This window comes from Dendroctonus ponderosae, unplaced genomic scaffold (genome assembly GCF_020466585.1).
Source record: "Dendroctonus ponderosae isolate FM_Combo_2020 unplaced genomic scaffold, Dpon_F_20191213v2 Dpon_F_20191213_5, whole genome shotgun sequence".
Lineage (NCBI taxonomy): Eukaryota > Metazoa > Arthropoda > Insecta > Coleoptera > Curculionidae > Dendroctonus > Dendroctonus ponderosae.
The window spans coordinates 8,880,904-8,908,688 of record NW_026018715.1 but is presented as its reverse complement, the minus strand read 5'-3'; the positions used below and the strand labels follow the sequence as shown (position 1 = coordinate 8,908,688).

General features: G+C 34.5%; 1 protein-coding gene across 5 annotated transcripts; it reads left to right on the top strand.

Annotated features, from left to right (window-relative positions):
- The first annotated feature begins 1,135 nt into the window (after positions 1-1,135).
- On the top strand, positions 1,136-27,689 carry LOC109533607 (multidrug resistance-associated protein 1). 5 transcript variants are annotated; one of them, XM_019898964.2, is made up of 22 exons: positions 1,136-1,435; positions 1,528-1,827; positions 6,281-6,544; positions 16,736-16,929; positions 16,986-17,168; positions 17,221-17,438; positions 17,602-18,017; positions 19,228-19,374; positions 19,880-19,964; positions 20,042-20,217; positions 20,303-20,492; positions 20,547-20,696; positions 20,749-20,940; positions 21,420-21,596; positions 21,669-21,857; positions 21,988-22,092; positions 24,444-24,664; positions 25,123-25,536; positions 25,592-25,745; positions 25,800-25,953; positions 26,011-26,225; positions 26,457-27,689. In XM_019898964.2, exons 1-22 carry the CDS (start codon positions 1,406-1,408, stop codon positions 26,813-26,815), a joined length of 4,533 nt encoding a protein of 1,510 aa, XP_019754523.2. In that variant the 5' UTR covers positions 1,136-1,405; the 3' UTR covers positions 26,816-27,689. The 5 variants fall into 5 exon arrangements, with proteins under 5 accessions (XP_019754523.2, XP_019754521.2, XP_048522372.1 ...); XM_019898962.2 differs by lacking the exon at positions 24,444-24,664 and adding an exon at positions 23,092-23,315 and having other exon boundaries at positions 1,406-1,435; XM_048666415.1 differs by lacking the exons at positions 1,136-1,435; positions 1,528-1,827; positions 6,281-6,544; positions 24,444-24,664 and adding exons at positions 11,391-11,669; positions 18,333-18,479; positions 23,092-23,315.
- Positions 27,690-27,785: the final 96 nt, after the last annotated feature.

Sequence of the window (27,785 nt, the reverse complement as noted above, 5' to 3'; positions counted from 1 at the left end):
GATGGCTATTTTTTCTCGCTGAAACGAGCTGTTAGAGGGAGAATTTTGTCAGAGCAAACACATTAAAATTTTAACACCCTGTACCTCAAAAAGTCTGCGTTTGCGGAAATATGTATATTGCTCAAACATCCATGTTGTGTGCTCTTTCACTACCCCTGAAAACCCCTTAGGTACAGGGTGTCCTCAAAATAAATGCGGATGCCACAACCGTACAGATTGCAGCATAAAATCAATCGCTTAACTACCAATTTTTTGATTAAAATAAATATGGATGTCATGAAGTCATTTTTTTATTTGAGCCGTCGCGTGTGCTAAACCAGGTGATAAAGTTTAGAAAACATCTTGGTTGAATCTAAAAGTTTCTTCACTAGTTTACTACTGCCACTCGAGAATGGTTTTTAAGTAGTATCACAAAAGTATTGAAACTTCAGTAACTTTGCTGAATTATTTTAATCTCACTTAAATGAATAAAATATTTTTGGAAGTAGCAAACCATGCAACTTCTTCCATACGCTGAGAAAAATGTAGTGCATGAAAAATAGAAGTTGATTCTACTTTTTATACTCTTCAGTTGAAGAAGTAGTTCAAATTAATTTATTTCGGGAGTTCTGATCGTTTCTTGTGTTGGTTAAGCAAGATGAAAATCATACAAATTTTAGTTTCTCTTCGTTTTCTAGTTCTAGAAACCCTGCCAGATACAGACTTTCACCAAGAACACTTTTTTCTGTAGAAAACATCAGAAAATATAACCCAGACCAAAGAAACACGGTACTTTGAACTATAAAAATAAATATTGCTTGAACAGCTGGAAAGACTAGAGCCGGCTAGAAGTAAGAGCGAAATTTGCAACAAATTTGAATTATTGAACTGGAAAACCCTCCAACCACTACATCTGTTGGAAATAGTCCAATCAGTGAAGAGTCTATTGAACAGCCTGAATAGCGAAAACTGAGGGCCAATTTGTAAAATTGCATTATAAAACTGCAGCTAATAGATTGATCCTGCCGAGTTTATTCCAACTCCTTATACAAAAGGAGCTGAATAAGCAAAAAAACAGCGTTACGCCACTGAAGAATAGAAAATGATGCTTGAGAGTTTGCACTGGCAAGGCTGCGCTTCCCCCCACCAAAAGCATCTTTAATTTATCCCTGAGTTGACAATTGGCCAGCTGATTGACTATGAAATCGCTCAGTTCTAATAAATTATAGAATTAAGCAATATTGTGAAAGGCTGAAAAATCAGATGTTTTCTAGCTATCCAAGGACGTAGATCTACCGGGCCAGTAGTGTAGATAAAATATTCATCACACATTTTACTGTTGAAAGTGTTCAGTGCCGGCCGTCTGTTAAAGGTAGCAGGGTCTGGCTCATTTCATTAAACCCCCTGTACATGAAAGAAAACTTCAATGGATCAGTTCTGTGGTTCCGAATTTTGGGTAAGCCCTATTTCCACCCTTACATCTGACCTGAATCATATCCACTTCTTGACAGTCAGACTGTAATTACAGCCCTATTTATTTACTTGCAGAACACCTCCCTGACCTGGCAGACCGATGATCCAGACTTCACGATATGCTTTGAAAAAACCGTTCTCGTGTGGGTCCCCTGTTTGTTTCTCTGCCTTTTTACCGGCCTGGAGATTTTCTATATCACCAATAGTACCAGAAGAGACATTCCATGGAATTTGCTGAACAGTTCGAAAGTTTTTGTGACTGCAGCCCTATGTATCTTAATGATCAGTGACTTTATTACAAGTTTACACAAATCAAGTTCACAGTTTGTGCCTAGTGTGGATATCTGCCAGCCTGTCGTCAAGTTTGCCTGCTTTGTAAGTACATTTCTGTTTGCACTTAAACTTCATTTGTTCTAGGAACTCTCACACAGAGCTTTAATAAGACTAGAAAAGTTACCAAATAGGTACCTATATAGAAAATCTAAGCCTAATTTTACTTGCAGTTGTTATTTTTTTGCAATACAAGCACTACAAGTTTTAAATTCACACTGTCTTTTGTCTGATTTAATACCTTTTACTCCGAAACACCCCACTAAAAATGGGGAATTTTCTGATTTATCAGGATCTGGAAGTTTACAATCTGGTCAGCTTAAAGATAATTTCGTTTTTAACAACTTTACTTGTTGGAGTTTTTTTTGCGAAAATGTGGCTCGTTCATTTTTTACACATTTATGAAAACATATTATAATTACTTATTGATTTGTTTTCTTGGCGAGTGCTGGCAGTTTCTGTGAATTTTCTGTTTTCTATTTCTATTTGTGTTTTTGTCATTTTCGGGTATCTTTGGTTCCCAGTAAATATTCTTTCCCTTTTTTCCATCTGAGAGCGTTGCGATGCTCCTTAGGGAAGCAAAACGCAAAATCATTGTCTTCTTTTGTCATTAAGTAATAACGCGTTCATCATGATTGCGGCTACCTTAAATAGAAACTACATTAAAATGTACTTTTTGCTTTGATTGTTGTACGACCACAGCAAAATTCTATAAAAAGTCTTCTATGTCTTAAAATTGCCTTTGGAAAACGCAATATATTCGCCTCCTATTGGCCATCAATAGACCCCAATTTATCACCTATTGATTGAAGTTGAGACCCGACAATCGCTTACAAACTACTGCAACTTAGATTCGAGCCAAGAAAATAATACTTAAAAAAAACACGAGTACAGGTTCTTTATTAAACGCAAGACAACTTGGAGAATAAAGACGAATTTTAAATGATACATTGGTTTAAATAGCAAAATAATGTTGAGTTGGTTGCTGGTACGGATGCTCACGTAGGTGCTGACTGGTATCCTGCTACGTGTGATGTGTAGGCTAGTTTGGTTCCTTAACTTACAGTAAAAAGAGTCTACCTTAAAATATATTTTATGCTAAATGTACCCCTACCGGATACACAAATATTACGTCCTCTAGAAGCGTTTAATGCAAAGTACGAGGATTGACATACAATGTTGCCCTTAATTTACCTTGTAGACCTCTAAACTACGCGTTTTAGCATGCCGATATGTTAAGAAAGTATGTCCACAGTTACGGTTTCAAAATTAAGTTACTTGTTAACATCCTGTAATTTTTCGAACCTGAAAGCAGGCTAGTGGCGCTCTACAAGCTTCTAGACTAAAAAAGGGTATTAACATTCCAAGAAAATTGCTTCTGATAAAACGTGATACGCTAAAGTTATAAAACTCGGCAGTAAATGGGAATCCTAAAGAATTTGGCATGCTAATGATTGGAAATTATCCTCTGGGGTATCTTCTACTAGAAACGTCCTCCATAACCATGATTTAATTTTTACATTCCGATACTTCCTAATTTGTGAAATCAAATAACTGAATGGGGCATTCTCAAGTTAAAGAGTTTCTCCAGCTTCATCTTATTCTGCAGTCAACGAAGGCTTGACAGCTTTTTCGAAGTCTACAAAGTCGAGGACCAAAGGCTTTTTTATGTAGTTTTCAATGAGGATTTTTATTGTGTGGGTCATTGGTAGGCCTGGGTAACACTGTGTTGGGTTGCGTTATTGGCTTGTTGCCGCTCTCTGAGTTAACGAGTTATAACTCATTTATTAAAGCTTTAGGAGACCGGAGACTGGAATTTTCACATCTAAAAAAAAGATCATCAACATTTTTTCTGAGTAACGTTTGAATACTTTGTTGAAACAACTAAAAAAAGTCATGTAATTTTGTAAAACTGGAATGACCCGATAATTGAAAGGAACTTTAAGCGAATTTTCCAAATTATTTTTTGAAACTTTTGCTCTGGTGTTTTTTTCAAGATAATCATGACCTCCAGATCGTCAGTTTTGTTAAGTGAAACTCTACAAAATAGAGCGTTTTTGAGTAGAAAGTAAAGCAAAAAAAAATCAGTCAAAACTAAAAAACCCCATTTTTTAACAAATTCTACAGTCTTCAGAGGTATGGAGGTGACGAAATTTCCAAATAATCTGTTATAAACTTTCGCTTATTCTGTTCGTTTCTTGATGAAAAATGATGTGATTTTTGTTCCAAATTGGTAGCTGGAAAGGAATTTAATTTGAGAATTTTTACAAAGCGACGGCCGATTCAAAATTCATTTCATAATTTTTTGCTGAAAATACCTTAAAATTGAAGGATTGAAGGAATTAAGATTAAGAAAAGTGAGCATATAGAAGAAAGAGTAACCTGGCGAAAACTGAAAAATTCTGGAAAATTTAAAACTATTATGAAGCTAATAATTGGTCTACGTTTCTTCTTAATGAATTTTCTGTTCAAGTAGTCGATCGCCATAGTTAGTAGATCTTATGTGATCGCGAAATCATTCTTTCATACATTACTTTTTCCCTAAAGCAAAAAATGTTTTTTTGAGTTTATTTCCTTTATTAAAACCATATGGACTTACCTTATCCTAAAAATGTTACCGTATTTTAAAAACTTATGTAATCTCGTGTTTAAGGCTATTTAAAAAAATGGGATAACTGAGACGAAAATACCTCAAATAGGTACATATAATTATAACATTATATTCCAAAAAGCATCAATAATGCTCGATGAAATATTTTAGTCTCGAAAACCGACACGTTTTTGCAGCACATCCTGACGATGATTCGGCATTTATTGGGAATAAAATATCTGTTTGTTCAATGAACTCTGATAATATCAGACTATTTCCAGATTATATTTTAAGTTTCGCAAGATTTGCTATATATATGATATATTTTATGTGCGTGTTTTTCGTCTTAAAAAATGTCCTTAAAAGTAATAAGATTTTACATTTTTTTATTTGTGTAATGCAGCTGTGTTTTATTTCTAGTTACTCTATACTTTTAATAAGTACATACTAGTTTTTTTGGATACAGTTGCTAAATACATTTGTTATTTTAATATCAATTTTTAAATTTCTTGTTTATGTTCTTCATTATTGAAATTATAATTTCTTATTAGTTATTAGTCAGTATGATTCCAGGTAGTTGGTTAATATTCAAATAATTGTCTGACAACTTTAATATTTTTAAGTGAATTGCTATACTTATATATTACACGGCGGGACCGAATGTTCAAAATGCAGGTCCGTAGTTATCATCCAGAGGGTATTCATTAAAAAGTTGCATAAAGCATTAATACATTTTTGTGTGTAAAATTTGATAGAAAACAGTCAGGCCATTATTCAAAAAAACAAAAGTGATTATGGTATATTGAAAAATAAACGAAGAATAAAGTGATAAGGTCGTCTTCACGTAATTGCCTTTAAGAAAGTGTAGTCGGTAAGGCAAAAAAATATTAAAATTCAAAATTTTTTCAAATAATTACAATTTTTTTAAATTATTTGCTCTGATGCTCATTTTTCCTATGTCTATTGGACGCACACAGACAGTGTATATTTCGTTTAAACTGTACGCCTCGGACTCGGAATGAACGAAAATCCCGTTGTTTAATCCGGTCATTTATTAGAAAATTGCCCTTTACCCTACAAGTTTTTCCAATTGTAATAGCAATTTGCAAATAATCTGCCCTGCTTTCATGGTTCGAATGTGACTAAACTTAGACAAAACAATATAATTAATTCTAGGCTAAGAAAGTCGTTCATAAAATGTTGACAAACTGCAAGCTATTGTCCTTAAAACTAAACTATTTTGTGTACAATTTAGTACACAAAATAGGGGAATTGCGAGACACGCGACATTAACATGAATGATTCTCTTATAATTGATGTGAACATACACAACATCTAATACTATGTTATTGATCCCATTGCTTAATAATTCAGTCTCTATTCCATGCCAAGGATAAATTGATTTAAAAATAAGTTGGCAGAAAGCATTGTCGGAATATTTGAAATGTATTTGTAGGAGAAGTTTGATTGATTTTGGAAAAAGCAGTTTTACCCTAAAAATATAAATTGTTGGGCAGAAAGACCGATTTGGTCAAAAGCCTTTTCGATAAAAATAGAGATTGTTATTATATTATAATTTTTGTTTACTCACAATGAAACCAGACGAATCATGTAAAAAAATTGATGTAAATTTCTAATTAACAGCGTCAACCAATGCTAATTACTATCATCCTCCAGTTTTGATCTATAATTGTTCACTCAAATGCATCACTGCTGTGGTATTGTAAATAAAAAAGCAAAAAATCATCGTATATTGGAAACAAGCCATGAAAGGTCATGGTTTTTGGCTTTTTAGTGAGAGTAGATTCCGACCTTTGATTCGTTTTGTTGTTCTGTTTTACGTTGTCATTGATACTCGTCTACAATTTCTTTATTTGATATTTTTACAAATTTATCTTTTTTTTTCAGTTGCTCACAGGCTTACTCGTCTACTACAACAAGAAATATGGGATCCGAACATCCGGACTTCTTTTTCTCTTCTGGTTCCTGTTGTCCCTTTTTGGGGCGGCACAATTTCGAACCGAAATTCGCACAGTGCAGAGAGAAGGTGCCCCCCGGTCTTATTACCAGTATGTCAGCTACTTAATATTTTATCCTTTGGTTTTATTGATGTTTCTATTGAACTGTTTCGCTGACCAACCTCCTCGAGTTACTAAGTATCCAAAAAAACAGGTAAGTGAGTTCCAAAGTTTGATCCCCAACTTGCAAAAAACTTCATCTTATTTTTTAAATCCGGAAATATTCCAAATGGTAATTTATCTGAATATATCTAGTGAGTTCCATATTAGGTTCACCCAATAGATCTATAGATGGGAAGATTTAACTAAACTACATGAATAGGCAAATTTTTGGGCTGGAGAGCTCGCAAGATTGATTTTTTTTCTAGAGCAAATGCCAGTAACAACCTCCCGTGCTTGATGACTCGTGAATGTAAAGTGTTACGTAAAGTGGGCCCTCATGTTCAGCTTTCACTGGGTGTGATTTAATTCTTCAACAGTCCAATTTTGGTTTGTTGACCTTTTTTATTGGGAATTAATTTGTTTCAAGGGAATTTGATGAAAGATAGATTTATACCACATATATGTTTGGGATGATTTTTTTAAAAGATAAAGCTTGTTTATGAATTAGCCCCGAAAATAAATGAAAGGGTATATGCTTTTAACAGATGAAAATGCAGACTAAATATGGAGAAACAATAGTTTTGTATGTCCAAAGACTTGTTGCATTTTTATCTTGCGAGTGATTGTGTCTACTAATAATATTTAATTATCATAAATTTGTCAGGCATTTGAGCAACTATTTCCACAATAGGAAAATATAATTATAAATACATTCATTAGTACACAGTTCTCACACGTTAAAAGTTTTGTGCGGTTTTATAAATTTGTACCATCGACTCAAACATGACGGTTTTTCTCATTCTCAAGAACAAATTGAGTCAGCACGGTCATTTCTTATCGAGATCACACCACTTGGCAGTTTTCACACATAAACAAAATTTCAACGAGTTTTTAGTTAAATTTGACTATCGGCTAAAACTTGAGGCGACTTTGTTGGTAATTTCTTAAGAACCATTAAAGCTACAGTGCTCGTGTGACTACCAGTGAGTAGAGAATGAAAATCCCAATTTGGAACACAAGTTAGGAATTTTTTGAAACACAGTTTTCATACACTAACCGAAATCGGAATTTCACGCAAGAGGAGATACAAGGGAGGACCGTTTTTTCAGACGTGACGCCACCGTTTTGTTTATAATTCAGTAACAAATTTAGCCGTTGTACAGAACTGGTTAAAAATATTCGCAATTTTCACTCAAACAGCGAAATTTCCTTGAATTTTTAGCTTGACGCAGTTTAGGAAAAATTGCGTCATTGAGATAAACGTGACAATGCCTTTTTGGTATTTTTCGGTTTTTGGCTCTTGAGAGCAAGCCTTACAAATGCATAATGAAACCGATCTGGACGTATGGAATCCAATTATGGGGCTCTGCAGCAGACTCAAACATTGAAATAATGGAACGTTTTCAATCCAAAACACTAAGAAACATAGTTCGTACCCAATGAAATTATCAGAAAAGACCTTCAAATTATTACAGGGAAAGAAGAAATAATAAACTACTTTAAAAAATACAAAAACAGATTATCGAAACATCCAAATGAATTAGCAAAAGAGTTACTTAATAATACTAATGTGGTGTCTCGTTTTCGGAAACGCAGGAACTTGTTCAACTTGTAGTAAATTTTTAGAATTACTTAACTAGTCTATTGTTCACTCAATTTAAATGTTTTGTAAATAAGTGATCATGCTTGTAAGAGTGCTTTACTAATGAGTGAACACTCACATGTTATTTCTTATGTTAACATTTTTACTTATTGTCTCAGGACAGATTGTAAACAAATAAAAGGAGTTAAAAAAAAGTTGTGCCCTTGAACAGAGAATTAGACACTCCATTCAGTAGCTGGAATTTGACTTTTAAAATAGTAACAGATTTCCCTTGTGAATGGAACAAGTGAAATTTTACATAAAAAGGAAGCAGAAACACGATTTAGTCATTTTTCAAACATGACGCCACTTGTTTCGTCATTTTGCAAGAAAAAATTGTCAGCGAGCTTATTTCTACCCCACTGGATAGAGCATTAAATAATGCATTAATCGAGTGAATCACGAAGGGAAATGGGTAGTTTTCACACATAAATTGAAATTACGAAGTGTTGTGTGGTTTTATAAAATTGTACGATCGGCTGAAACATGAGGCCACTTTTTTGCTTATTTCTTTAGTACTGATGTTTTTCTACCCTTGAATAGAGAATCGGAGAGTCGATTCAGTAGCTCGAACTTCAGTGATAAAATAGTAGCAGATTTCCCCTGGAAAAGTGAAATTTTACATAAAAAGGAACACGATTTAGCCAATTTTCAAACATAACTACCCCCCTTTGTTTATATCTCGGGAATACATATTTCTACCTGTCTTATTTTCACACCGCTGGGTAGTTAATTAAATCACACACTTATCAGAAGAAAAATAAAATTGTACGTTTTAGTTTTCCGTTTTTCCGTTCCATTTTTTTTAGTTTTCCGCTGTTTTGGTAAAACTGGCCCAATGGTTCAAACGCTTTTTTGGTCCACAAACACCAATATATATTTTTGTTTAAATTTTACSACTGAAATTGGCTCTAGCGCTAACTTCAGTTTTCTATTGACCATTTCGGAAATGGAAAAATGACTGCAAAATTTTAATACATTAAGGAATGAAGACACTTTAGGGAGCCAATAAGATGTAATAAGTGCCGTCCTTATTACATCCCACTTTTGGTAAACTTGTGATTTTAAAGCTTGCACTCGCATTTTTGACTGGCCATCCAGGGAGACTGAAGGAATTAAGATTAAGAAAAGTGAGCATATAGAAGAAAGAGTAACCTGGCGAAAACTGAAAAATTCTGGAAAATTTAAAACTATTATGAAGCTAATAATTGGTCTACGTTTCTTCTTAATGAATTTTCTGTTCAAGTAGTCGATCGCCATAGTTAGTAGATCTTATGTGATCGCAAAATCATTCTTTCATACATTACTTTTTCCCTAAAGCAAAAAATGTTTTTTTGAGTTTATTTCCTTTATTAAAACCATATGGACTTACCTTATCCTAAAAATGTTACCGTATTTTAAAAACTTATGTAATCTCGTGTTTAAGGCTATTTAAAAAAATGGGATAACTGAGACGAAAATACCTCAAATAGGTACATATAATTATAACATTATATTCCAAAAAGCATCAATAATGCTCGATGAAATATTTTAGTCTCGAAAACCGACACGTTTTTGCAGCACATCCTGACGATGATTCGGCATTTATTGGGAATAAAATATCTGTTTGTTCAATGAACTCTGATAATATCAGACTATTTCCAGATTATATTTTAAGTTTCGCAAGATTTGCTATATATATGATATATTTTATGTGCGTGTTTTTCGTCTTAAAAAATGTCCTTAAAAGTAATAAGATTTTACATTTTTTTATTTGTGTAATGCAGCTGTGTTTTATTTCTAGTTACTCTATACTTTTAATAAGTACATACTAGTTTTTTTGGATACAGTTGCTAAATACATTTGTTATTTTAATATCAATTTTTAAATTTCTTGTTTATGTTCTTCATTATTGAAATTATAATTTCTTATTAGTTATTAGTCAGTATGATTCCAGGTAGTTGGTTAATATTCAAATAATTGTCTGACAACTTTAATATTTTTAAGTGAATTGCTATACTTATATATTACACGGCGGGACCGAATGTTCAAAATGCAGGTCCGTAGTTATCATCCAGAGGGTATTCATTAAAAAGTTGCATAAAGCATTAATACATTTTTGTGTGTAAAATTTGATAGAAAACAGTCAGGCCATTATTCAAAAAAACAAAAGTGATTATGGTATATTGAAAAATAAACGAAGAATAAAGTGATAAGGTCGTCTTCACGTAATTGCCTTTAAGAAAGTGTAGTCGGTAAGGCAAAAAAATATTAAAATTCAAAATTTTTTCAAATAATTACAATTTTTTTAAATTATTTGCTCTGATGCTCATTTTTCCTATGTCTATTGGACGCACACAGACAGTGTATATTTCGTTTAAACTGTACGCCTCGGACTCGGAATGAACGAAAATCCCGTTGTTTAATCCGGTCATTTATTAGAAAATTGCCCTTTACCCTACAAGTTTTTCCAATTGTAATAGCAATTTGCAAATAATCTGCCCTGCTTTCATGGTTCGAATGTGACTAAACTTAGACAAAACAATATAATTAATTCTAGGCTAAGAAAGTCGTTCATAAAATGTTGACAAACTGCAAGCTATTGTCCTTAAAACTAAACTATTTTGTGTACAATTTAGTACACAAAATAGGGGAATTGCGAGACACGCGACATTAACATGAATGATTCTCTTATAATTGATGTGAACATACACAACATCTAATACTATGTTATTGATCCCATTGCTTAATAATTCAGTCTCTATTCCATGCCAAGGATAAATTGATTTAAAAATAAGTTGGCAGAAAGCATTGTCGGAATATTTGAAATGTATTTGTAGGAGAAGTTTGATTGATTTTGGAAAAAGCAGTTTTACCCTAAAAATATAAATTGTTGGGCAGAAAGACCGATTTGGTCAAAAGCCTTTTCGATAAAAATAGAGATTGTTATTATATTATAATTTTTGTTTACTCACAATGAAACCAGACGAATCATGTAAAAAAATTGATGTAAATTTCTAATTAACAGCGTCAACCAATGCTAATTACTATCATCCTCCAGTTTTGATCTATAATTGTTCACTCAAATGCATCACTGCTGTGGTATTGTAAATAAAAAAGCAAAAAATCATCGTATATTGGAAACAAGCCATGAAAGGTCATGGTTTTTGGCTTTTTAGTGAGAGTAGATTCCGACCTTTGATTCGTTTTGTTGTTCTGTTTTACGTTGTCATTGATACTCGTCTACAATTTCTTTATTTGATATTTTTACAAATTTATCTTTTTTTTTCAGTTGCTCACAGGCTTACTCGTCTACTACAACAAGAAATATGGGATCCGAACATCCGGACTTCTTTTTCTCTTCTGGTTCCTGTTGTCCCTTTTTGGGGCGGCACAATTTCGAACCGAAATTCGCACAGTGCAGAGAGAAGGTGCCCCCCGGTCTTATTACCAGTATGTCAGCTACTTAATATTTTATCCTTTGGTTTTATTGATGTTTCTATTGAACTGTTTCGCTGACCAACCTCCTCGAGTTACTAAGTATCCAAAAAAACAGGTAAGTGAGTTCCAAAGTTTGATCCCCAACTTGCAAAAAACTTCATCTTATTTTTTAAATCCGGAAATATTCCAAATGGTAATTTATCTGAATATATCTAGTGAGTTCCATATTAGGTTCACCCAATAGATCTATAGATGGGAAGATTTAACTAAACTACATGAATAGGCAAATTTTTGGGCTGGAGAGCTCGCAAGATTGATTTTTTTTCTAGAGCAAATGCCAGTAACAACCTCCCGTGCTTGATGACTCGTGAATGTAAAGTGTTACGTAAAGTGGGCCCTCATGTTCAGCTTTCACTGGGTGTGATTTAATTCTTCAACAGTCCAATTTTGGTTTGTTGACCTTTTTTATTGGGAATTAATTTGTTTCAAGGGAATTTGATGAAAGATAGATTTATACCACATATATGTTTGGGATGATTTTTTTAAAAGATAAAGCTTGTTTATGAATTAGCCCCGAAAATAAATGAAAGGGTATATGCTTTTAACAGATGAAAATGCAGACTAAATATGGAGAAACAATAGTTTTGTATGTCCAAAGACTTGTTGCATTTTTATCTTGCGAGTGATTGTGTCTACTAATAATATTTAATTATCATAAATTTGTCAGGCATTTGAGCAACTATTTCCACAATAGGAAAATATAATTATAAATACATTCATTAGTACACAGTTCTCACACGTTAAAAGTTTTGTGCGGTTTTATAAATTTGTACCATCGACTCAAACATGACGGTTTTTCTCATTCTCAAGAACAAATTGAGTCAGCACGGTCATTTCTTATCGAGATCACACCACTTGGCAGTTTTCACACATAAACAAAATTTCAACGAGTTTTTAGTTAAATTTGACTATCGGCTAAAACTTGAGGCGACTTTGTTGGTAATTTCTTAAGAACCATTAAAGCTACAGTGCTCGTGTGACTACCAGTGAGTAGAGAATGAAAATCCCAATTTGGAACACAAGTTAGGAATTTTTTTAAACACAGTTTTCATACACTAACCGAAATCGGAATTTCACGCAAGAGATGCAAGGGAGGACCTTTTTTTTTCAGACGTGACGCCACCGTTTTGTTTATAATTCAGTAACAAATTTAGCCGTTGTACAGCACTGGTTAAAAATATTCGCAGTTTTCACTCAGAAAGCGAAATTTCCTTGACGCAGTTTAGGAAAAATTGGGTCATTGGTATAAACGTGACAATGCCTTTTTGGTCATATCTCAGGAACCATTACCGCTACAGCGCTAATTGTCGTACCCTCTCACTCCGAAGATGCACCAGGTTCCAATTATATTTAAATAATGAGCTAATACCGCATAAAGACGAAATCTAATATCTGGGAATTCACTTGGACAGTCGGTTAACATGGAGATCACATATATGGGCAAAACGGAAACAGTTAGGCTTAAAAATCATTCAAATGTACTGGCTAATCAACAAGAACTCAGCACTGTCTCTTGAGAGCAAGCTCTACAAATGCATACTGAAACCGATCTGGACGTATGGAATCCAATTATGGAGCTCTGCAGCAGACTCAAACACTGAAATAATGGAACGTTTTCAATCCAAAACACTAAGAAACATAGTTCGTACCCAATGAAATTATCAGAAAAGACCTTCAAATTACCACAGTGAAAGAAGAAATAATAAACTACTTTAGAAAATACAAAAACAGATTATCGAAACATCCAAATGAATTAGCAAAAGAGTTACTTATATATAATACTAATGTGGTGTCTCGTTTTGGGAAACGCAGGAACTGGTTCAACTTGTAAATTTTTAGAATTACTTAACTAGTCTATTGTTCACTCAATTTAAATGTTTTGTAAATAAGTGATCATGCTTGTAAGAGTGCTTTACTAATGAGTGAACACTCACATGTTATATCTTATGTTAACATTTTTATTTGTTGTCTCAGGACAGATTGTAAACAAATAAAAAGAGTTAAAAAAAAGTTGTCGTACCCTTGAACAGAGCATTAGACACTCCATTCAGTAGCTGGAATTTGACTTAAGTGAAATTTTACATAAAAAGGAACAAGAAACACGATTTAGTCATTTTTCAAACATGACGCCACTTTTTTCGTCATTTTGCAAGAAAAAATTGTCAGCGAGCTTATTTCTACCCCACTGGATAGAGCATTAAATAATGCATTTCTCGAGTGAATCACGAAGGAAAATGGGTAGTTTTCACACATAAATTGAAATTACGAAGTGTTGTGTGGTTTTATAAAATTGTACGATCGGCTGAAACAGGAGGCCACTTTTTTGCTTATTTCTTTAGGACTGATGTTTTTCTACCCTGGGATAGAGAATCGGAGAGTCGATTCAGTAGCTCGAACTTCAGTGATAAAATAGTAGCAGATTTCCCTTGGAAAAGTGAAATTTTACATAAAAAGGAACACGATTTAGCCAATTTTCAAACATAATGACCCCCCTTTGTTTATATCTCGGGAATACATATTTCTACCTGTCTTATTTTCACACCGCTGGGTAGTTAATTAAATCACACACTTATCAGAAGAAAAATAAAATTGTACGTTTTAGTTTTCCGTTTTTCCGTTCCATTTTTTTTAGTTTTCCGCTGTTTTGGTAAAACTGGCCCAATGGTTCAAACGCTTTTTTGGTCCACAAACACCAATATATATTTTTGTTTAAATTTTACCACTGAAATTGGCTCTAGCGCTAACTTCAGTTTTCTATTGACCATTTCGGAAATGGAAAAATGACTGCAAAATTTTAATACATTAAGGAATGAAGACACTTTAGGGAGCCAATAAGATGTAATAAGTGCCGTCCTTATTACATCCCACTTTTGGTAAACTTGTGATTTTAAAGCTTGCACTCGCATTTTTGACTGGCCATCCAGGGAGACTGAAGGAATTAAGATTAAGAAAAGTGAGCATATAGAAGAAAGAGTAACCTGGCGAAAACTGAAAAATTCTGGAAAATTTAAAACTATTATGAAGCTAATAATTGGTCTACGTTTCTTCTTAATGAATTTTCTCTTCAAGTAGTCGATCGCCATAGTTAGTACATCTTATGTGATCGCGAAATCATTCTTTCATACATTACTTTTTTCCTAAAGCAAAAAATGTTTTAATACATTAAGGAATGAAGACACTTTAGGGAGCCAATAAGATGTAATAAGTGCCGTCCTTATTACATCCCACTTTTGGTAAACTTGTGATTTTAAAGCTTGCACTCGCATTTTTGACTGGCCATCCAGGGAGACTGATAAAATAAACTTCGCTGAAAATTCAGGGGCTGCAGAAGCCAAAAAATCGACTTATTTTACATATTGAAATCTGGTTTTCCCAAATTCACAGGTTTCAATGAAAATACTCTTTTTCATATCATAGTGCCGTAATTTCCTGTGATAAATATGCACAACTCTTCCATGTTTAGTTCCACTTGATTTTACTGTAATACGACTGACTTTAATAAATCATTTTTAATCAACGATATTGTGCAATGATTTGGCAATTACTCGCAACTTTTGTTCAATAAAACAAATCAATGTTCGACATTATTGGCGCGTGCACTTGTTCACTAGGCCCGAGTGAAGCAATCGTTGCTTTGAACTTACGCATATCTTTAATTATTAAAAAAAAAATTGGCTATCGATTTCTTAATCTTCTTACTGAATTTAGAATAAGGAATTCCAAATGCGTCCCGCAGAATCTAAAATGAATTTTTAATGAGGGTCAATTTTGACTGAAGCACACAAAGGATGTTTCAGGTTTGAGAATGTCTTAAAAATACGAAGGTTTCCAAATACGCACGATCGGTTCTTCGCTTTGCCGTGACTCACATCTTCTAGCTCTTCGTCAAGTAATTTTCTCGACCTTTTCAGTCAACAGGATGAAGGAAAAAAGTCGTTATTGTAACCATCTACGTTATGTGATTTCTGTGTTGTTAAATGCCCGCGGAAAAAATTCTTGTTCCCATCGGTCAAGGTTAGAGAAGATCCATTTAAATGTTGTTGGTAAAACCTTAACTGGTTTTCATTATATAATAACGGACTAATAGTTGTTTATTGCAAAACAAGTTGTTGTATTTAGTCCTGTTTAAGTGACATTGGACAGTTTGATGTTGAGGATTTGAAGAAATAACTGATGTTTTGAGAATATTTTAGTATTTCTTTTGGACCAACGCTTGGTACTAAAGTTTGAAATTTTGTCATAGGAATGATATTTACATTTTTAATTTTCAGATATGTTGAATGGCCAGTAACTGTAAAGCGTGGACAGTAGATTATGCTAATTATAATACGAGCTGTTTTTAAAAACTCAACGTGACTACTGTTAAATTGGCGCTGTTGTTTAACTCTTGAATAATTGCTCCGAATAGCCAACTGCATAGCCATTAAGTACTGCCTTGTTTAAACATTTGCAATGCAACTTGGTTATTTGCCTGTGATAAGGCGAGCATTGTTTAATTTTTTAATCAATGTATCAAAATGATAAAATGCGAGAGTAAATGGAACTCTTAATAACGTTTAAGTTTGCACATCAGCAAGGAAAAGATAATATTTATACAAACTATTTATTTATCATACCAGTACCCTATCTATTTAAAACTTCGTTTGCATGCAACAAATAGTACAAAAACGTAAGGCTTTTATGTATAAGATGAAATCAAACCTGAAAAACCGGCCTAGAATGGTATTTCGTTTTAATATCCGCAGAAAAAGGTCTACTCATATTTTGGAATTCCACGGTCATTTACATATATGTACTGGTGAAACAATGTTAAGTACTATTTGAAGTCCATGTTAAGTTTTCTGATAAGGAATCAAAATTTTGGAGTAACAGAGCTTTAGATGACTTTAGATGATTTGATGTTATTTCTAATATACGAATTTTTTTGCTCAATTATTCTCGATCTACATAACGAAATAATTTTAATAGATATAATCAGTTTGAATATAAACGATGTTATTATACTAATCACTCATATGCAATAATAATTAGTCCTCAACATTGAAATAAAAATATTTATTTAAACCACAGAGCTAAAAACCACAAAACTATGTAAAAGTACAATTTTCAACCTATTTTTAGAACGAATGTCCCGAGGACGGTGCAGGTTTCTTGTCCCGAATGCTATTTTCATGGTTTGATACGTTAACTTGGAAAGGATTTAAGAATCCGCTGGAAATGAAAGATCTTTGGGATTTGAATCCGGCAGATTCGGCGGCCGAAATTGTGCCAATTTTCGAAAAGCATTGGCAAAACACGCTTTCAAAGTCCAAAGGGTACGACACCCATATGTTTAGAGTATTGAGTTGGATTCATACGTTTTTTTATTAAGGGTGCCAACACAAGTCCGAGCCCAACTTAAAGGCTCCGGCGAAGTGGACTTTCTCCCAGCATCCAAAAAGGAAGCTTCAGTACTGCCAGCATTATTAAAGTCCTTCGGGCCCATGTTTCTCTTTGGGGCTATGTTGAAGTTAATGCAAGACATCCTCATGTTCGTCAGTCCGCAGCTTTTAGGGCAAGTTATCTCGCCTGTATGCTAATGTGATATTAAATAAACAGTTTTTTAGGTTTATCATCAATTTCGTAAAGAATGGCGGATATGCTTGGCATGGCCCATTTTTTGCAGTTTTGATGTTCCTAACGGCTACCATACAAACGCTGTTTTTAGCCCAATATTTCAATAGAATGTTCATTGTTGGTATGCGCATCAGAACTGCTTTGGTCTCAACCATCTACAGAAAATCTCTAAATATCTCGAATAATGCTCGAAAAGAGAGGACAGCAGGTAAATTGGCAATCAAAAGTAATAAAGCAGCTAGTCTAAGGTTGTAAACTGAACTTTTCCGCAGTTTTTTAGTTCTCGTTGGCTTTCAGTCAACTAATCAAAACTTGATCGTGCTTAAAAAAATAACTCCTTCGACTACATAAATGTTTCTCTCCATTCCTAGGTGAAATAGTAAATCTCATGTCGGTCGATGCACAAAAATTCATGGATCTGACAACGTACTTAAATATGATTTGGTCAGCCCCATTGCAGATCTGTTTATCCATGTACTTTTTGTGGCAAGAACTCGGTCCGTCCGTTTTAGCCGGTTTGGCGGTGATGATCATTTTGATCCCGATCAATGGGTTCATCGCCGACAAATCAAAGAATTTGCAAATTAAACAGATGAAGAACAAAGACGAGAGGGTGAAGTTGATGAACGAAGTGTTGAGCGGAATGAAGGTGCTCAAGTTGTATGCTTGGGAGCCAAGTTTTGAGGCCCACGTGTTGAAAATCCGAGACAAGGAAGTGAAGGTGTTGAAGGAGGCGGCCTATTTGAATGCGGGAACTTCGTTTATTTGGTCATGTGCTCCATTTTTGGTAAGTTTTGATTCTTCACTTGCTTTTAATTTTTGAAAAATGTTGTTTTTAATGAAGAGCTGTTCATACTCACAGAACGATAAATATTTAATGGGAGGTCATGTGAAAGTTTCGTCCCTTATAATTTATTGTCAATGAAATCAATATCCGCGATGGCATCACATTGTGCAATTTGCCCTACTAAATTGAATTGAACAAATATGTACCGCTTTCTATACGGACATGGAAATCCAACTGATAACACTGATAAGAAAATCTGATTATTTAAAACTTACCAACTTATGTATTTTTATAAATGAAAGTTGTTTACATTAGGTTGTTTTGGCCACCTTTGTCTCCTTCGTATTTAGCGACCAGAAGAACATCCTCACTCCAGTAATAACGTTTAAGGCTTTAAGTCTTTTCAGCCTTATGAGTATGCCGATGGGACTTCTGCCAGTCCTGCTCGTTTTCACTGTGGAGGTAAACCGGTCATCAAATTGATTTAACCAATCACGTTTCCTTTTCATTTTCAATTTTCGGTGATTGGACCTGGTATTCATGTAACTGGTCAAAGGTATCATCAATGATGCACCTGGTTAAAAGTTGGTTTTTAAAGCTTTTCTTTTAGCTTTGTTTAGTTGAAGATATTATTATGCTTGGTCTGAGGTGGTCTTGTATAGAAAATTGGTGTAGCTTCTCCTATAAATTAACGAGTTGGTAAACTGTTCTTATGGTTTAACGGATGATTATTTGTTGCATCTTAACGCGGCAATATTAAGCTGAAATTAAGTAATTATCGCAAAGACGCTGCTGCGTTAAGACGACACTAAAGACGTTCCTTTCTGAGAAGAAGCGCCAGTTAAACCCGGGAGAAGTTACATCAATTTTCTATACAAGAGCACAACAGACCGACCTCCAATATCTTCCACTCTCCAAAGTTCCTCAACATTTCCCCAAAGATTACCATTATATTTCAGTTTTGTTAACGAGAGTATATAACACGAAAGTCATGGTTTATTTTCTCTTTTATTGACCCAGTGGACATTAGTGAGTCACCAAAAGTTTCTTTGATTATCGTAAATACAGCAAAAGGCTTTTGACCGTACATATTTATTTCCTTGCAGACTTGTTACATATTTTACATGATATATATTTATAACTGTTTATTATAAGAATCTCTAAAAGGGATCAGCAAATTTAGTTTTCATCTTTCTATTGCATGTCCTAGGTGTCACTGGTCACTTTCGCTACTTATGTATTAGTGGATGAAAGAAATATACTTGATGCGAACAAAGCATACGTTTCTATTTCGCTTTTCAATATTTTAAGGTTCCCCCTCAGTATGTTGCCTATGATGATTTCCAACATGGTTCAAGTAAGCACCTTTAATCTAATCATTGCAGAAAGCAGCTCATTTTTAATTGTATATACTTTCCTGACTGTGTTTCAATTCCAAATCAAAATTAATTCCTGGGTTGCAGTCATTGATAATTAACGACAATAAATGACTGAATCTCATTTTTAATATCTAATCAATTCCAAGAGTTCAAGTGTCGCAGAAAATGGGTTGTTTTCTTACATAACTTTTTCATTACGGTAGTTTCAGTTGTGCATTGTAATTTAGCTATTCAGTAGACTAAAAAAGTTAATCTAATAATGGCTTATGGCTGATGATAACTGCATAGTTAGCTCATTTTAAATTCACATGAAAATTCATGCATATTGATCTTTTAATGCTTATACTTTTTATATTTTACTTTTAATATTGATATTGTCGAGGTGATAAATATGAGGGCAACTAAATGAAACTTCTTTTAAAAGTTGCAACTTATTTTTCACCCAGTTGAATGATTGTTTAAAGGGTTTTCATGCTATTTTAGACATACGTCTCAGTAAAGAGAATAAACACGTTTATGAATGCTGAGGAGTTGGACCCTAATAATGTTAGTCATGATGAAACAGAAGGTAATAACTGCATTTTCTTTGAGAGAATGAATTAAGTGTTCTGCATAAGAGATTTACAACAATTGGATTGGTTTCAGCTGATCCTCTTGTGATTGAAAATGGGTCTTTCTCCTGGGGCGAAGACTCTATTTTAAAGGGCATAAATATAAGAATTCCTCATAAGACTTTGACTGCAATTGTCGGCAGTGTAGGGGCTGGAAAAAGTAGCTTAATATCCGCCTTTCTTGGGGAAATGGACAAAGTGTCCGGAAGAGTGAGTAATCCTGAGTCTTTTGCACTTCGTCCACCCAATTCAAAACGGAAATAAATGAAAATAACTAGATATACCCATATTCTAGGTAAATACCTATGGAACTGTCGCATACGTTTCGCAACAAGCCTGGATTCAAAACGCCACTTTAAAAGATAACATCCTATTCGGAAAATCATACGACAAGGATTTATATGATAAAGTGATTGAGGGTTGTGCTTTAAAGCCCGACTTTGATATGCTTCCTGGTGGAGATCAAACGGAAATTGGAGAAAAAGGCAATTTCCTTCTTTAGAGTTCCATTAGCCCTGATAACACTCTTGCACTTGTAGGCATAAACTTATCTGGAGGTCAGAAACAACGAGTGAGCTTAGCTAGAGCGGTTTATGCCGACGCGGAAATCTACTACTTAGACGATCCACTTAGCGCTGTGGATTCTCATGTAGGCAAACACATTTTCGATCAAGTTTTAGGACCCACAGGTGAACGATTTTGGCTTGTAATTAATGGTTTAGTTAACCGCCTTGATTGCAGGGCTATTGAAAAACAAAACTAGAGTTTTAGTTACTCATGGGATCATTTATTTGCCCCAAACCGACAAAATATTCGTTGTAACACAAGGGGAAATATCGGAAAGTGGTAGTTATCAGGAATTGTTAGCTAAAAAGGGAGCTTTTGCTGAATTCCTTCTGCAACATATTCAGGAACATGATGAAGATGCTGAAGGTGCGTTCTGTTTTATACTTATACACACATTTCAAGTGCAACTTTATAAATGTCCGTTCTTTTGTCTCTTTTATAGCTCGTCGTCTTTATAGAAAGTATTCTGACACAGTTGGTATGTAGTCGATGAGCACTGAGAATAAGCATTTTAAAATTTGAATGTTGATAGTTTTTTGTACCTTTTAAGAGCCTATTGAGTTTTAACAACCAGGTTCAAATTGAGATTTATATTCCGCACTTCTTTCCTCATTTTTGGAACTGGAATCTCAATATGAAAGCTGTAATGTTTAGAGTAGTGTGGCTAATATTTGAACAGCATCGTACGAACATGCTAATACGATTTAAGGTTTATTACCTGTATAAGCAACGCTTTTTAGACTAGTTTTTTTCTTTGAAAATCGTTATTGGTTAGGTGAATATTTAGTGTTGGAGGCCAGTTTTCCATTGCGCCAATCAATTAGTAAATCTTTTATATTTTTTAGAATTGGACGAAATTAAAAAGCAAATCGCTCAACAAGTGAGCGATGATCTTTCTAAGCAATTGGTGCGAAAACGGTCTAAAATATCAGAGTCCAAGTCTGATTCTGGATCTAATCCAGCCCTAAATGGGTCTTTGCAAAGACAGAAATCTCAAGATAGCAATAAGGCCAAGATGAAAGGTACGAGTACTTAATAGTAAAAGCGTTAAGGGTCGTTAAGGGTGATGTTCATGTTATTTAAACTCGTTTCAGAATCTGAGGGAGTAAATGGGCCTGTTCAAGGCGAAAAGCTAATTGAAGTCGAAAAATCTGAAACGGGAAGCGTAAGCTGGCAAGTTTATAAACATTACATAATGTCTATAGGAGTTGTGATCGTTATTATTACCGTGTTTCTTAACATGCTTTTCCAAGGGTTCAGTATTGGATCAAACGTTTGGTTAGGTAAGTAGTTATAAACGTGATTAAGGTAAACTTAGTTTACATTTGTTTCAAAGAGTTTTATTAATGTTTGATTTGCCCTCAGTTGCTTTTAAAACATTCACTTTCAAACGGTAACTTTTTTTGTTCCAAGGAATTTGGGCTGATGATACAAAAATGGTCGATAGCAATGGAACGGTTGATACCGCAAGACGAGATTTATATTTGGGTGTATATGGAGCTTTAGGAGTCGGGCAATGTAAGTCGCAATTTACTGTTTATTTGATTGTTTGGCTGGAAAACGATATGATTCCGGTTTTAGCAGGAATGCCGTAAACTTGAATGATTTTACCCATTGGTTTAGAGCACAGGGTGTCTTCAAATGTTTGCATTGCATGATTTGTGTTGGACCAAATCTTATGGTTTATATTTATTAGTTTGAATACAACAACATTTTTGTTTTTTTATTCATACTTTTGTAGTTAACATACGCAACTTACAATAATTCGATTCGAAAGATAAAAATGCAGATCCGATTATCATTTCTCATAATACTTTTTTTAATCTTAAAATTCGTCGCGGCTTGAATCAATGGCTTTGTAATATTGTAATCAACTAAGGCCATAGTGTATCTGCAAACATTTTTAATTTTCTGTCTCCTTTTGCACGATTATTTAAAAAATCTCTTGCTCCATTACATCGATTCAGTTTGCTACACTTTTTCTATCTAAATTGTCGATTACTTCACTTTATTAACTCATTTAATTAGTTTCACTTTTTTGCGTCTACTTAACAATTTAGCACACACTGAACTAATCAACACATCGCATGGTAGTGGACTTGAGCATGTGCCTTTTAATTTGGGAAGCGGGAAATTAATTCATCGCCATTTTACCATCATTTCTGCATGTTTGGCTGTGGTATTTTGTTATCAACTTGGGCTTTCACGCAGCGGAATTTAGAAGGCATGATTGATGTGGGCTTTTAACTGGAAAATTTAAACTGGCTTTTGTTTAGAATTATCACCAAATTAAAGAAAAATAAAGCCAAGACTGAATGTTGCCTAATTTGGGCTGATTGTTTCATTCTGTATTGTTTTTACATGGATTTTGATAAAACTATCAAAAAGAAAGCCCGTAATCATTTTTAATGATAGTTATTTGTGTTGGAGTTATCTATATAAGAACGCAGGCTTTTGAGTGTATGTTGCGGCGGTCAAACCCGCTCCATGTGATTAAACTAGAGTGCCTCCTTTCAGTTATCGTGATGTTCTTCGCAACTCTGGTATTATACATAGGAACTTTAAATGCCGCCAAGAAGCTGCATGTACTCTTACTTTCTAACATAATACGGGCTCCTTGTTCCATTTTCTTTGATGTTACGCCGGTTGGACGAATTCTGAATCGATTCTCCAAGGACGTGGACACTTTGGACACCGTTCTACCTCTGACCCTACGAGCATGGATCACTTGCTTATTCTCGGTTAGTGCCAAAAACTAACTGTTATTTTACTTTATCATGGTATTATTGGCCACAAAAAGAAGAGAATTGTAGCAAACAAACATTGAATATTATAAGGCAGTTGTATTTTTATTTTGTTGTGTGACTGTTGTACATTCGTTGTGTGCATTAACATCCAGTTTCCATTAGGAGCTAAAAGAAGTGGATAATTACTTGGGGTTTCATGATCATTTTGAATGAAGCATGAGTAGCGAGTAGATTTTCATTTGTATTTAGGTACCTGATGGCGATAGAGTAGGATTGGAAGCTTTAATATTAGCACAGTTCTGGAAAGTTTTTCATATTAGCTCTATCACACATAAATCATAACAACTAGCGTAATAACTTGAGTAACAAATTTAGAAATGGAAATACTGAATCGCCATTCTAAAAGGTTTTAAACTGATATTTTGACTAAGTAAGAGCTGATTCCGCTTAGTCGCATTGGATTGCGCTATTATTCTGGTTGTTGCATTCATGTTTCTATACGTCCATGATCCACATTGCCATATTCCAAATTGTACTTTTTTAGCCAACTTGCTTGAATATTGGGCTTTTTGGGATGTTGGAAACTAACTCAATTTGCTTCAACTAGCACAGTTATACTAATCTAATATTTATAGCGATATCAGTTTGTTCTTCGGAGGTGATTTTAACAATAGCGTGTTTAAATGCTGCCATTGCAATTCACAGAGGTCTGCTCTACAGCGTGCTTCGACAGCCCTTGTATTTTTTCGAAATTCGACCACTGGGCAGAATTGTAAGTCGATTTTCCAAGGATATAACTGATATCGATGTCGAATTGCCATATAATTGTTACGAAGGCATCGAGAGTGGGTTAATTGTAAGTTTTAGTCTACTAAACCTAGCTGTGTTGCATGAAAGATCATGATACGTTCTTAGGAAATTAGACATTGTTCATTGTTGGATTGACCAAGCATTTCATAAATTTTGCTGGAATGGTTCGGAAAAGCTTCTCCATCTTCTAGTAACAACTCACACCCTTACACACTTACAATATCGAGCTAAAAACTACATAGTTTCTTGTTATATATATTGTCGAGCAACTTTAATTTTTATCCTGTTCTACATTTTGTTTTTTAATTTCAGCTGTTTTCTCAGTTTTCCTGCAGTTAATTCCCGAATTGGGCTGTGTTACAGCCGCAGCTATTTTGCATAAACATTTGTTAAATAACGTTTTGCGTTTACCGATCATGTTTTTCGATACCACACCCACCGGACGAATATTATCTAGGTTTTCCAAAGACGTAGAAGTTGTTGACGATACTCTACCTTGGTATATTAACGATGGCATGTATTGTATTTTCGAGGTATCATTTAGATTTTTATTTCATTTTTAGAATTAGTAGCATGGAACTTTGCTTGCAAGATATTGACTACATTTTAATATCGCAATACAAACAAGTGCAGTAGGTAGTGTTAGAGTGTAGGTTTTAGTGTTTATATTCGGGAGATAATTTGACAACAGCAACAGCAATTTTTTCGAGATAACATTGATTTAATGCAACTCAATGGCGTGTTTGTATAGATCCGCTGCAAAAGTTCGTTTTTTGGGATCTTTGTTCTTCCAATCATGCTTAATTCACTTAACTCGATAATTTTCTTATATTATCGCCTACAATTAGCGTAGTTACTAATTAGGTTGTTAATACTCCGTTTATTTAGTTATTTCATCCAATCTAGTTCTCACATATAAATAGAACTGCCTTATACTATGCATTGCGTAAAACACACATCATTTCAGCTATTCATATTTTTGCGTTTTTAGGTTCTTGGTACCTTGGCGGTTACCAGTTACACAACTCCACCTTTTACGATAATTATCGCTCCTATTGGAATTTTATACTATTTCATACAAAGATTCTATGTGGCCACTTCCCGACAATTGAAACGTCTTGAATCCGTATCAAGATCGCCGATTTACTCACATTTTGGTGAAACTGTTAGCGGAGTTCAAGCGATCAGAGCGTATGGACAGCAAGCAAGATTTACCAAAGAATCAGAGTACAAAGTGGACCAAAACCAGCTTTGCTACTATCCTAGCATAATTTCGAACCGCTGGTTAGCTGTTCGATTGGAAATGATCGGTAATTTGATCATACTGTTTGCGGCGCTTTTTGCTGTTTTGGCTAAGAATCAAATGCCTGGTTTGGTTGGATTGTCCATTACATACTGCTTGCAGGTAGGTCGGTGCTGGTTTCAAGAGAAATTGAACTCGCAAGATTTTTCGGTTGTAGATTACGCAAACACTCAACTGGCTCGTACGAATGACTTCGGATGTTGAAACAAACATCGTGGCCGTTGAACGCATTAAAGAGTACGCGGAAGTTCCCCAGGAAGCGCCTTGGAAACTTTCCCATGAGATCATGCCGTCTTCTTGGCCGGAAACGGGCAAGTTTTCGCTTTAAAAAAATTTGCCAGTTCTAAACGTTGCTGTTGTTTCAGGCGCGGTTACATTCAAAGACTATTCCGTCAGATATCGTCCTGGTTTGGACTTAGTCTTGCATGGCGTCAATTTTACAGTCAACGGCAGCGAAAAAGTGGGCATAGTCGGCCGAACGGGAGCGGGAAAATCCAGTCTAACCCTCTCACTGTTCAGGTAGTCTTGTTTGCAACTGCTCATATGTATAATTCTCCCGTGGCCTGTTTTTTGCAGAATAATTGAGGCTGCTGAGGGCCAAATAATCATCGACGGTGTAAATGTGGCTTTGTTAGGTTTGCACACTTTAAGATCTCGCTTGACTATTATTCCTCAAGATGCTGTGCTCTTCTCTGGATCACTCCGAATGAATTTGGATCCGTTCGATAAGCACAGTGACGACGAAGTATGGAAGTCTTTGGAATTGGCTCATTTGAAGACGTTTGTTCAAGGTAAGTTTACTTTTGGATATTGAAATTTTTGTTTCAGTCTTTGGGCAAACACTCGTTTTAAATGTGTAAACTTTTTGTTTTTACTGCGATGTGGATTTAGAAAATGTGAAACTGTTGATAAACCAGTTCTTTTATTAATTGCGACAATTGGATTTTTCAATCAATGTAAATTCAAAGTTTTTTTCGCCTTCCGCGCTAAACTGAAGTTATAGAATCCCATTGTTCCATTAGGCCTATCATCTGGTCTGAACCATGAAATCTCGGAAGGTGGAGACAACCTTTCAGTTGGTCAACGCCAGTTGGTTTGTCTGGCCCGAGCGCTGCTTCGTAAAACCAAAGTTTTAATCTTGGATGAAGCGACTGCCGCTGTTGATTTGGAAACTGATGACCTGATCCAGAGAACCATTCGAACGGAGTTCAAAGATTGCACAGTGCTGACTATTGCGCACAGATTGAACACAATCATGGATTCAGACAGGGTTATCGTTCTGGATAAAGGAAAGGTGGTCGAGTTTGATTCGCCAGCCAATTTACTCAAACGACCTGAGAGTATTTTTTACGGAATGTGCAAGGATGCAGGTCTGGCTTAAGGAGCAGCATTAGTACAAATTCAGTTCATGTCATTTTATTTGCTTAATGCAAAAAGTGCTTCAGTTTTTTTATCGGTTTTACTTAAGGTACGATACTTACAACGCTCTTTATTGGAGGGAAGTCAGTGCTTTTTTCTTAACTGCGAATTACTTTGGAACATTTATTTTAATTGTAATTGAGATTGGCTAAAAAATGACTACTTATTGTTTCTAAACTTATCTTCTAACGGCTGTGTGATCAAACGTTTTTGCTTAATTAATCATTTTCATGTAGTATCACATGAAACATTTCATCGTGTTCAATCTTCAAAAGTTTACTTAAAAAGTCTAGGTGATGTTTTAGTTTAAAGCTCTTTGTATGGGTGGGGTTTAAATACTCTGATGAAGCTCTATTCTTGCCTTATCCTATCTTGTGATGTTGACAGAAATAAATTATCTCTAACTTACTATTAACTTTTTTAGATATATGTATTTAAGGGCGTTTAAACAGTTTTCTTCGTTCTTTACGCTTTTCAATAATGATACTATAGTAAATAATCAAATCAACACCAAAAGACGATTTATATGCATTAAAAAGTGTCAATTTTTTTATACTTTCTACACATTTTTAAATTTCTTTTGGGCATTTTAGAACAATGAACGATTCATTAATGAACTATTAGTGTTTTTTAAATGTGGTTTTTGTTAGTTTTTCACCCCTTTCAATGTTTTTTTTTGCATTATATGTACACGATTGTAGATATTGTTCGTTAGGCGCCTCGATAAAATTAAGGTCGCATTAGTTTTCAAAATAGAGATTATTATTTGTTTACATTTTACATTGCAAACTTTATCAATGTCTATGTATTTTTTTTATTAAACACTTTTATGACATTTTTTATTTCAATATACATCGTAGTTTGAAATAGATATTCCAGAAAACACTATTTCCCATTGATGGATCCCATTTTTTCCTTCCTGTTTAAATTTA